Raw genomic sequence first — 11,624 nt, 5'->3', positions numbered from 1 at the left:
AAATTTGAAGAAATATGCATCAACGAAAAAATTTTTTAAAAGTTTGGTTATATAAATTAAAGAGAAAATGAAAATAATCTTATGTATACATAACATACATGAAATTCTTAGAATATTTACTCGATTGATAAAGATAAGTTTATTTTACGAGAAGAATATTATTCTATCTGTGTGCAGTTTAAAACATTTCTTGTTATAAAAAAGATAAGATTAATTAACGAACGATATAGAAACATTATAACTAACATATGATATAGAAACGATTGAACGTTATTTTGCAATAAATCTAGAACAGTCTTTATTATATATACGTTTTTCCAAGTGTTTTTTTATATTGCATAGCAATGTACACACATACTTATGTATAACTAAAAAATAACAATATAATCTGTAATATACAATTTAGCATTTAATTAGATATAATATGTAACGAGATTTGTGTGTATATTCAATTCTCGGTTAAGATTTGTACACACAGCTGGATAAAATACTGTGTAAGAAATAATAGGCTGTTATTGGAAGAAGAAAGGATAATCAGCAAATAGGTGCTAGCCATGCGTGCTTCATTGTAGCGCTTTTTGAAGTTGCTTGTTAAGTGTATACAATAGTTGTATACACTCATTTATATTTTAAATGGCTTTTAATATTTATTAAAACAATTTATCTTTCCCATTCATAAGTTATATATATATATATAAGTCAATTATCTCAAGCAAATAATAAAAAGAAAAAAGTGATATATAAAACTGTTTCACTTACGTCATAATAGCCATTCTGCAATTCTTGCAGTATGCATACCAATACAAACTGTTGTTTTTACAATAATTATGTGAAGACACTTTGAGATAGTGAATAAGGAATTGGATGGAAAATATGAAAGATTTTCATTTTTTATTAATCACATTCAGAATGTGATTGGTTTGTTTTTGCATTGATCAATACAAAAATTAGTGAACCGCTTCAGGAACTTTGGATATTCTCTCTTGTAAACGGCTCGTAAAACAGATGCCGGGGCCCATCCACCCGGATTTACTAAAATTTAAATCAAAAAGTTTATTCATACAAAAAAAGAGAAAGGGAAGAAGGAGAAGAAAGAGAGGAAGGGAGAAGAAGAGAGGAAGAATGCGAGGAATAGAAAATGCATAATATTTCCATATAATGTTTAGTTTGAACAAGACACCAAAAAAAATTATAATTATATTTTATATTCAGATCTTTTAAATATATTAAACGTGATAGTTTATAAAAACATATTGATTTAGTACTCACCAACTGAACAGTATGTTATTTTACATGTAATATTCTCCCTCTTTATTTCCTCTTCATCTTTCGGGGGATCAATAAAGGTTTGACATACAAGACAGACCGTTAGATAAACTCTCACGCATTTACCTGCATTTGGCTAAAATAATAATTTCACTTATCAATTGTGTAAATTTATTTTAAGAAATGAAACAATATCTACTGAAATAAGTATGCCTCAATGGAATATAAAATTGCCTCCAAGAATAATATAACATATTATCTGAAAATGATTTATAACAGATAAATGTTATACAAGCTTTCAGTCTTCTAGATCTCTTTATTAAAAGGGCTGGTTTTAAGAAACCAAATTTTTTTATATTTCACATTTTATATTGCATAATCAGAGATAATAAAATAAAACAAAAAATAGATGAAACAAATCATCAAATCTATCATTATTTGTTCCAAATTCTGTAAAAATTCTAGCAAAAATATTGTCTAAAATATTTTTAAAATATTACGGACACTATAAATAATGATGAGGATTTTTAAGAAAAGATTATTTTAGAAATATTAAACTTTATTCATTTAAATTACTTTTATAAATTTTATTTTATGTAGTATTATTTTATTTGTATATGTAAAAATATTTTAAAAAATACTTTTAAAAATTTTTACCTTTTTAACACCAGCATTAAAATTAAATATATAGATATATATGAAAAAATATAACATTTGATGCACTCTGTCATTTATTTTTTTGTTACTTATTACTCGTGAAATTTAAAATAGTTTGATTTTAAATTCATCTATCATTTACCAGTTATTTTCAGATAGCTTAAATTATCTTTGGAGTCAATTTTATCATACTTATCTCATTAAGTCTTTTGTATTAAGCGTATATAATACTATATACCGGGTAATCAGGATGTTCAGTACTGTGATTACAAACTATCCATAGATCTTGAGCATCACGATCCTGATCATCCGATACTCGACGCATGTGCGACCAGAACAAAGCATCTCGCTGACTCGCTGGCCAGATTCGTTTATGTGTTTGCAAGAATAATAGCGTATCCTTGGAAATATTTTCGACGATTGTCATGTCCTCTAAGGTGGCTTCCCATCCGCTTCTGTATTCGGGACTAAAAAATATTTCACAAACTTCATGACCGGTTACTCCCTTAACCACGTGACATGCTTTAAGAGGGTCTACGACTAGTCCGTCAGCCTCTTCCTCTCGTCGATACATTCGCATATCACCATCTTCAGCGAATAATTGCCAACCACCCGCCCCCCCTACGCCGAGTCGAGCATAATGGAGTTGTTCCATAGTGATCTTCTCAATCTACAAATTAGCAGTAATAAATGATCAAAATACATAGTTGTAAAAAACTCAGGCAATAATTGTATAAATAATTAATGGTACATGTTAAGATATTGATGTTATTAATAAAAAATTATTTTAAATATGAACATTGTATATTAGTCATATAATTAACTATTAGTAAGTAATTAAGATGTAAGCATAATTTGCAACTTTTCTCAATAAAATTAAAGTATATATATATATATATCATATATCAAGTCCGTCAGAAAAATTTTAGTAGAACTAGAGATTTGCAAAATATGAAAAAGATATAATTACTTCAGGCCATAGCTTGTGTGAAGATGCTGTTGTGGTAGGAGATGTTAAAATTGAAACAGATTTTTGTTTCAAACGATTCCTTAATTGATTTTCCTCTTCAATTTTGTCTAGACCTGTCTCGACAGCATCATAAAATTCTTCGTCGCAAAGAGCGCTATGCGGACCTTCCTTAAAACGTTTCAAAACAAATTTTAAATATTATTAAAAATAATTAACAATTAATAATATATAATTTTAACATATATTTTTCTTTTTTTGTATTTTAATTTATAAATAATTTATTAGATTAAACACATTGATATAATGCATAAAAATTCATGCATAAATATTATTATTCTGATTATATTTAATTATGTTCATTTATATAATTTGCATACACGCACATATAAAATATATACATATGATTAAAAAAAAAATTAAAATGTCGAAAAATATAATGTTAAGAAACATTTTTTTTATTATCATATTTGGTTCTTCAATATATAATGTATATTTAAAAATTCTAAAATAAAAACTTTATGAAATAGAAATTACACAAAGCAAAGATTAATAAAAAGAAAATAATAAAAAAAGAACTCACCTCGTAGTCAGGACCTCCATGAATAAGAACTCTGGGTCTGAGAGAATCGTTATGATGCATGGCAACTTGATCTTTCAGAGCTTTATAAAGTTCTTGTAATTTTCGTTTCTTCTCGATTTCTTTTTCCCATCTGCGACGCCATGCATCCTCTCGCTGTATCATTAATTCAACGCAATGTTGCAAAGTTGCTAACACCCCTTCACTGGTAGCTTTAAATGTTATCGCTTCTCCTTTAAAATCCACTGATTGTTCGGCTGGATTAAACATCATCTCAATTTTCTTTTCTAGAATTTTTGTAAAACTTGATAAAATATCCTATAAAACTTTTTCTAAATATTTTATATGATAAATGTATCATATATATGTAATTTTATATATTTATAAATTATAAATACATATATTTAAGAATATTAAAGGAAAGATATAAAATATCAATCTAAAAATTTATTGCAGTATTTTTCTGTAGTCTTAGTGATTGTGTAGATGGGTATTTTATAGGTAAAAATATATCAATTTTGGAAACCAATTTTACAAACCCCAATATTTTTTTGCATTAGAAAAGGATTATTTTTTTTAAGTTTATATCAATATTATAAAAAAAATAAAATAATTCTATCATAAATATTATATCTAAATATTAATCATCTGATAAAAATAGTTTATATCTATAAAGGTTTATAAGTCTATCAATTAATATAAATTTTCATTCTCTGAATTTTTAAAGAACAGAAGCTAAATTTCAAAAACAAAATAATATATCAATTTTATTTTTTTCTACAAATTTGTTATACATAAAATAATATACTAAAACAGATTTTTACAAATTAAAGATTATTACCTTTCTTGGAAGTATTCTTGACATTTTCTGCACAATTATCAAAATATTTCTGCAGAGTATCAATCTGCTTGATCAGAATGTCTCTGAAAGTTTCAATTTCAGCTAACTTTTCTTTCAATCCTCTAATGCCACGCTTAGAAAAGCTACCAGCACTTGTTGTTGATTGTGTATTAGACACAAGTGAAATGGCACTACCATGTCGTTTGAGACTATTTTCACTTCCATAACCAGATTCTGACTATTTGATATAAAAATATTTTATCAATCATTATATCTACATAGGTTTTATTTAAAATATCCTACTAAAATGTCTGGAAAACTAAGAATAAATTTTAAATATATTAAAATATAAATATAATTTTAAATATATATTTAAATATATTCTAGCAAAATATCTAGAAAACTAACAATGTAGGATAATGTTATGTAAACAATAAAGTTTCAAGAAGGTAACTTATGCTCAACAGTTTTATTCATGCAAGGACATATTTTTTCTGATTTAATTACTTTTATGTTTTTTCAATAAAACTATATAATTTTTTTCTTACATGTATGATGATTTTTCTAGTTATTTAAAATATAAAAGTATTAAGAGATAAAATAAAAAAATTAATTATTATATTATAATTTATAGATAAAAATAATTATAATTTATATTTAATTAAATTAATTGATATAAAAAAGTGCATAATTGTATTTAAAAACAAATATGTATATTATATATTATTGCAAAATCTTTTATATATTATTACAAAATAAACATAAATAATATAAACAGAATAAATTATATATATATAATACATAATAAAATATCTGTTAATTAAAATAATTACCTTGTAAGACTTTAAAACATCTACCCATCGCTGTTTTTCTTCCGGACTACTTGCCCTTAAATACCAAACTAAGCAGTCGTTTACAGACACATCAAATCTGCATTCGTCAAATTGATGTGCCTAGTAAAACAAATAATTTAATACAAATAGTACAAATTCATTAATTTAATAATAATACCACAATAATTATACCGTTGTAAACATTTAATAAAAAAAAAGGAGGAAGCAATTATCACATGTATTATCTTTTACCTTGATATTAGCTTTATATAGACTAATTGAGCCACGACATCCAAATCCGCTGTCCTGCTCAGATTTGTAATAAGATAAAGTACCATCTTTGAGTACAATAAATCTAGTTTGCCAGCCATGTATGTAATTTGTCCATTTGGATAATGTACCCTGAAGTTCTGGAACTACGACCCCATCGGAATCATCCTCGTCTTCGTCGTCGATCTCAGCATCTGCGATGCACTCGGTGTCCTCATTATTGAGACTCCTTAACGTTTCCATCACCTCATCGGCCATTCTTATCTATTATCTCAATTACACGATATCAAGTTTATTTACGGATACGCTTCTTGGCATTGCTAGAAAAATCGAAGGCGAAGAATTTCGAAGTTACAGTACGTGGTTACACCACGTGAAATATTTTCACACTGCAGTTACGTCAGCTGATAATCGGTAAACGATCGCGACGAAATAAAACGTCTCAAAACATTTCGTCCCCGACGACAATTTTCCTACATAACCTATACGTGAAAATTTATCTCTTATCAAACGGTAACAACACAGTTTAAGGGTTGACACAAGACATGGAGACCTCTGTCGGCTGGAAGTTTTGTTTTCTGCACATATTAAAATACGCATAGAAAAACGTTATAATTATGATATTCGTAGTCAGCATTGGAGAGTAATTTTTTTCGATAAAGGATCAAAAAAGAAAAATCATAATTCGATAGACGATAGACAGTGGCGTAATTAGTTACGGTTCAAAGTACACACACATGACTACGAGTTCATTTATTATAAATTTTTAAGGCCTGAGGCCGGATCTACAATAGATGTACGGCATTGACCAATCACAGTTGAATGTGAAAAAAATAATCGAATGTGATTGATTAATTTCTTATGGCTTAAAGCTTACTACACTTACTATTGTAGATCCGGCCTAAAAAATGGTACGTGTGGTTCAGTAGTATATAGTCTATGGTGTAAGCTCGTAGCATATGATAAATAGACAGAGCGTGACGTCACTACAGCCTTGGAAGAACAGAGATGAATAATGGAAGCGAGAGCGAGACAGAACAGGAAGTGTACAACATTCTCTTCGTTTCTTCGTTCCTATCCTTATATCCTTGTTTGTTTTCTTTCTTGTCGCATGAAAGTAAAAGTGGAAGTTATTCTTGTTAATAAAAAAAGTTCTCTTATTAATAACAAAAATGTGACAATATGCATTGCACATGCGCGAAGAGACAGAGAGAGAGAGAGAGTGCTGTACACTTCCTGTTGTGTCTCACTCCCATTATTTACAGGCGTCAGTTTTAGTGACGTCACGCTCCATCTATTTATTATATGCCTATGTGTAAGCTTTATGCTCATCGGTGATTTTCATATGAACTTAATTTAATCTAACCTAACATAACTCATCTAATCTAACCCTAACATAACTCAATCTATCTTTCTGTACGCACGCGTCTATAGTTATATGAGCCTCAATGTCAACATTTTACTTCTTTAACGAGGAAAAAGCTTTTTATCATAGAACAAAATGAAGCTTCTCACACATAATATGTTAACATCCAAAGCTATGAAAGGTGTGAAAGTCGGTTATCCTCTGAGGATTATTGTAAGTTATGTTCTTTCTATTAAAGAATTACTTTTTGCAAAAAATCAGTTTTAGAATAGATATTTAAGATATTAGGTATTAACAATAAATTTGAAATTTAGTGTTGTAATTGATGGGCAAAGTAGATATTTTGATAAGAAATTATATGCACAATGAAATCTTTTATATCAATGCAAAATATTTTATCTGCTACACTATATCTACAGGTCTAAAAAAGTAAAATAATATTTGCAAATGCAAAAATATAAATACAAAAGATATTACAATAATAGTCATTAATAATCTACATCTACATTATTTAATATATACAATTTAATATAATTCAACAAGATAAAATAATATTTTTTATTTTATTTAATAAGCAAAAAGATAGCATAATATAAAAAAATTTCAATTTTATTATTTAGATCAAACTAAATTGTTATTTAGAGATATAAACATTGTTATTGTAGTTTTTGAATTGATAGAATATAAATAATAAAGATAAGAAATTTTTAATTTGTATTAAATCTTTGTACACTTTGATAAGTATATTTGTCTAATAATAATAATAATATATTGTTCATTTGTTTATAATATATACTGTAAAACTAATAATATATATATTCTATAAAATTCATTTTAACTTAAAAGTATCATCTTTAATATTTATTAAAATAATATCATGATTTTAATTATAATTGAAATATTTTTAATTACCATTGAACTTTTACTTTTAATATTTAAAAAAATGTACATATTTATACTAATTATATATACTGCCATTGTCAATCTGAAATCTGACAACTATAATCAACTTTATGTATAGTATATTTATATATTTTCATCATGAGATTGTCATACAAATGTTTCATAAAAAAAAAATTTGTAATTTATAGGCCAAAGACATCAGAGTATCCGAAGTAGATTTCAATCCAGAATATATTGCTAGGATAATCCCAAAACTAGATTGGAAAGTACTATGGAAAGCTGCAGAGAGTGTAAATTAATTTTATTTATTTTTATACAACTCTTTTACTGTGAACATACATGCAAATGCACATATACACACACATAAAAGAATATTGGCTAAGATGTTTGTTAATATATTGATATAAATTTTATTTTTTTACAGATAGGACAAGTCGGTGAATTACCTCAGATTTTAATAGAAGACTTTGAGACAAATGAAGACTTTCTGAAAAAAGTTCACCATGTTCTATTGGAGGTCGAAATTATAAATGGAGATCTATTGTGTCCAGAATCTGGTAGAAAATTTCCCATCAATGATGGCATTCCAAATATGCTTCTAAACGAAGATGAAGTTTAAATAACAGAACCAAATAATTCCTGAGAATATTATGACTTAGTTTTATTTTCTTTAAATATAATTATTAAAAATTGATATCTCTAAATATATTATGTATACTATTATGCTAGTTTTTTTTTATTTGTTCTCTTATATTAATATAGAGTCATTAATAGCACAGATGAAAATTAGATATATCTTTTGTGTGTGTGTATGTGTATAATATATAAATATATTAAATTTATATATTTACATATATGCGTAAAAAAACAAGAATTTTTATAAATTCAAATAACTTCAAATTAAATTAATTCAATTAGAAAAGAAAATATATAGACATAAGTAAACATAAAGCGTTTGTAATATTGTTTTTTTTTTTTTAATTTCTTGGTCTCTTATTACAGTCATATTAAATTATAACCTAATATATATATATATATATATATATATATATATATATATATATATATATATATATGCATATATATAATTAAAATTTTTGTGCAATACATTGAAATAAATTAATTTTTTTCGTATTCCTTCATTTTTAATATTATAAGTTGGTAAAATACATCAAAAACTTTTCAATTCGTGATTTACTACAAATTAATAAATATTAAGTTTGATTGTAAGGTTTATTCACTGGAAATGTGGAAGACATGCAAATTGAGTTTCATATATTTAATACCAAATAATAAAAAAAAACTTTTTGATATTTTTATCAATTTATATTATCGATGCTGGCTAAAAGGAAAAATTATTTCGTAAGACGTATTTCATAAGAAAATGACAATTATTTGCTTTTGATATAAACCAATATAAATTGTATGAATAAAATAAGAAATCTTAATGATAAAAATCTACGTTCACGTGCATCGCTCATGTGTCATTACACATTTTTTAAATATATATTTTTAACCCATTATTTTTTCCATATCTCTATCTTGCACACACACACACACACACTCGGACGTACTATTAAATAACAATTACCGTATCTCAAATAAAACTTAATATATTTGAAGAAGAAATACAAAAAAATAAGGCTGAGTTTTTAAAAAATAAATATATATATATATATATATGCATCACATTGTCATAATTGTGACAATTCATACATTTTGAAGTAGTTTTATGAACTATTTTATATTATTTTGTATAAAATTTATTATTTTCATACGTTTTAAGTAAATCTATATAATTAATATTTAATTTTGACAGACTAACATTGTTACTTTACCTGATAAAATAAGAGTAAAAAGTTTTCACTATTTAAGGATTTTTATAATTAAAATATGATTTTGTTCATACAAAGAATGCTATATGTAAAGCTAATCTTAATAAGAACAAGCATTTTACACTAATAACAACATATTTCTACAAATACTTTAAGATTACAAACATGTAATTGAAAAAAGCCAATGATACATGTAACATTAAAAGAAAAGGATATTATGTGGAAAGAAATGTGTAACAAATACAATCAACATTAATTTCTGAAGAGGTAAGGAAACTATGACAAATTTATTGTTAATATATTTATATTAATTTTTATTAACACACGCATCCACACATACACACATCTCCTTAAAAACTCATCCTTATCTATTTATAAGCTATAAGCAAACTTACTGCAAAATTAGATTAATAATTTTAAACTTTTTGTGTTACTTTTTTTTTATTAAAATAATTTTAAATTGCACACTTATGCAAATCTTTATTGCAATATATATTTATAAATCTTATATTTTACATATATTCAATATCTTGGATAACATTTTAAAGTATTCTTCGTAAATAAGATATTTTAGGAGAGGGAAAAAATCAATTGCAAACACGCATGATCCAAATATATCATTTGAAATTTAAATTACATTATCAAATGTATAATATCATGATTACAGATATTTTATTGCACAGATATGTCTAGAGACAATAAGATAAAACTTATATTATTTGCAATACTTAACATACAACAGCTTTCATTTACATCATTTTTATATTTCTATTTAGATAATTTGCTCAAATATTTTCTACTGCATTATCAGTATACTTCTATGAATGTAACATTTTGATACAATGGTTTTTTCACAGGTATAAAGCATAACAAACAATTCTAATAGTGTATTATAGAGAAATACATATAGTAAAGTATAAATGGAATAAAGTATGTCATATATATATTCTTGGATATTGGAATAATATTGTTGATACAAGAAAAATATTTATACACAAGTACGACACAATTGAATGAAATCTTGAAATTAATGATTTAAATTTTCTATAAGTAGACAATTATTTGTATGCTTAAATGCAAGGAATATAATAATTCATTAATACAAGAACACATATACTTTAAAGATTAAATTTATAAGATACATACAAATAGTAGCATAAAAATGCCATCATTTATGCACAAAATCTTTTATAAAATTTAATTTGTTGTAAAATTAATATTAAAAACTTAGTTTCTGTCATTTAACTAAATTTTTTACATGACAACATTTATAAATTGAAATTCTTATATAATGAATTATATATGAATTAAGATACCTCTTAAAATATATTGGAAAATTTAATAATTACTATTCTTTTTTAAAAACAAAATATTTTAAATGCGTAAATCTCTCTCTGATGTAATTAAATAATTTTTCTTTACGAAATAATACTTGTACAAACATATATATTTCAAAAGGTACTTTTACAATAATTAAAAATGATTAATATATTGTCAAAGACATATGCAATCTATGCCAAAGACTTGTACATATTAGTCTTCTATACCAATAGCAATCCTTAAAATATAGCCAAAATATATTACTTTATTCCTTGTGATTTATTTTCAAGAGTCAAAAAGCTATAAAAATAGCTCTAATATTTCAGCCACAGCCCATCTATTATTAATCTTTTTATTTTTAAATATTGATGAAGACTGGATTACTCTTGAATTGAGTTATGAAAATATTTTTATACATTAAAATTTTACACTTATATTAATATTAATATTTCTATTATAGTTTTTATTATTAGAAATCCCTCCTGTTTCTGTACTTTTTGGTTATAGCCTGTTCTGCATATTAACGTATGAAAATTTTGTTGCTTTAGAGATATGCCAGGTTTTTACTATCTCCACCTATTCGTTTTTATATCGCAAGCTTATAAAATATATTTCTAAATATATCATAATAAATATCCATTTAATGGAATTGTGTCCATATATATCTATATGCTTCATGAAAATATGGTTTAATACGTTTGCCACCAAATTTTATTAAAAATTTTTATTATGAACATGACTTATTATAGTTATAGTTAAAAAAAGTGCATATGTGCTATTAAGAAA

The 11,624-nt window shown here is 25.1% G+C and overlaps 2 protein-coding genes across 2 annotated transcripts; one reads left to right on the top strand and one right to left on the bottom strand.

The window, feature by feature from the left end:
• Positions 1 to 620: 620 nt before the first annotated feature.
• Cert (ceramide transfer protein) lies at positions 621 to 6,156 on the bottom strand. Its single transcript, XM_072896291.1, has 8 exons — positions 5,397 to 6,156; positions 5,145 to 5,264; positions 4,312 to 4,549; positions 3,474 to 3,757; positions 2,894 to 3,061; positions 2,162 to 2,593; positions 1,270 to 1,402; positions 621 to 1,032 (listed from the first exon to the last, which is right to left on the bottom strand). The coding sequence occupies exons 1-8, from the start codon at positions 5,670 to 5,672 to the stop codon at positions 905 to 907; spliced, it is 1,779 nt and encodes a 592-aa protein (XP_072752392.1). The 5' UTR covers positions 5,673 to 6,156; the 3' UTR covers positions 621 to 904.
• A 539-nt stretch (positions 6,157 to 6,695) lies between these two features.
• Positions 6,696 to 8,406, top strand: Trmt112 (tRNA methyltransferase subunit 11-2). The gene is made up of 3 exons (XM_072896101.1): positions 6,696 to 6,993; positions 7,872 to 7,973; positions 8,108 to 8,406. The coding sequence occupies exons 1-3, from the start codon at positions 6,916 to 6,918 to the stop codon at positions 8,300 to 8,302; spliced, it is 375 nt and encodes a 124-aa protein (XP_072752202.1). The 5' UTR covers positions 6,696 to 6,915; the 3' UTR covers positions 8,303 to 8,406.
• The last annotated feature ends 3,218 nt before the right edge of the window (positions 8,407 to 11,624 follow it).

Source organism: Anoplolepis gracilipes, chromosome 7 (genome assembly GCF_047496725.1).
Source record: "Anoplolepis gracilipes chromosome 7, ASM4749672v1, whole genome shotgun sequence".
Lineage (NCBI taxonomy): Eukaryota > Metazoa > Arthropoda > Insecta > Hymenoptera > Formicidae > Anoplolepis > Anoplolepis gracilipes.
Note: the sequence above shows the minus strand (reverse complement) of the source record. Positions and strands in the feature narration are given on the sequence as shown.

Excerpts from the sequence above, each read along its gene's own strand:
- Cert (XM_072896291.1), bottom strand. The coding sequence starts at position 5,672 with ATGGCCGATGAGGTGATGGAAACGTTAAGGAGTCTCAATAATGAGGAC. Across the intron at positions 4,550-5,144 it reads ATGTTTTAAAGTCTTACAAG|TCAGAATCTGGTTATGGAAG; the intron begins GTAATTATTTTA and ends TATATCAAATAG. Across the intron at positions 3,758-4,311 it reads CAAGAATACTTCCAAGAAAG|AAAAGAAAATTGAGATGATG; the intron begins GTAATAATCTTT and ends CAAAAATTCTAG.
- Trmt112 (XM_072896101.1), top strand. The coding sequence starts at position 6,916 with ATGAAGCTTCTCACACATAATATGTTAACATCCAAAGCTATGAAAGGT. Across the intron at positions 6,994-7,871 it reads GTTATCCTCTGAGGATTATT|GCCAAAGACATCAGAGTATC; the intron begins GTAAGTTATGTT and ends TGTAATTTATAG. Across the intron at positions 7,974-8,107 it reads TATGGAAAGCTGCAGAGAGT|ATAGGACAAGTCGGTGAATT; the intron begins GTAAATTAATTT and ends ATTTTTTTACAG.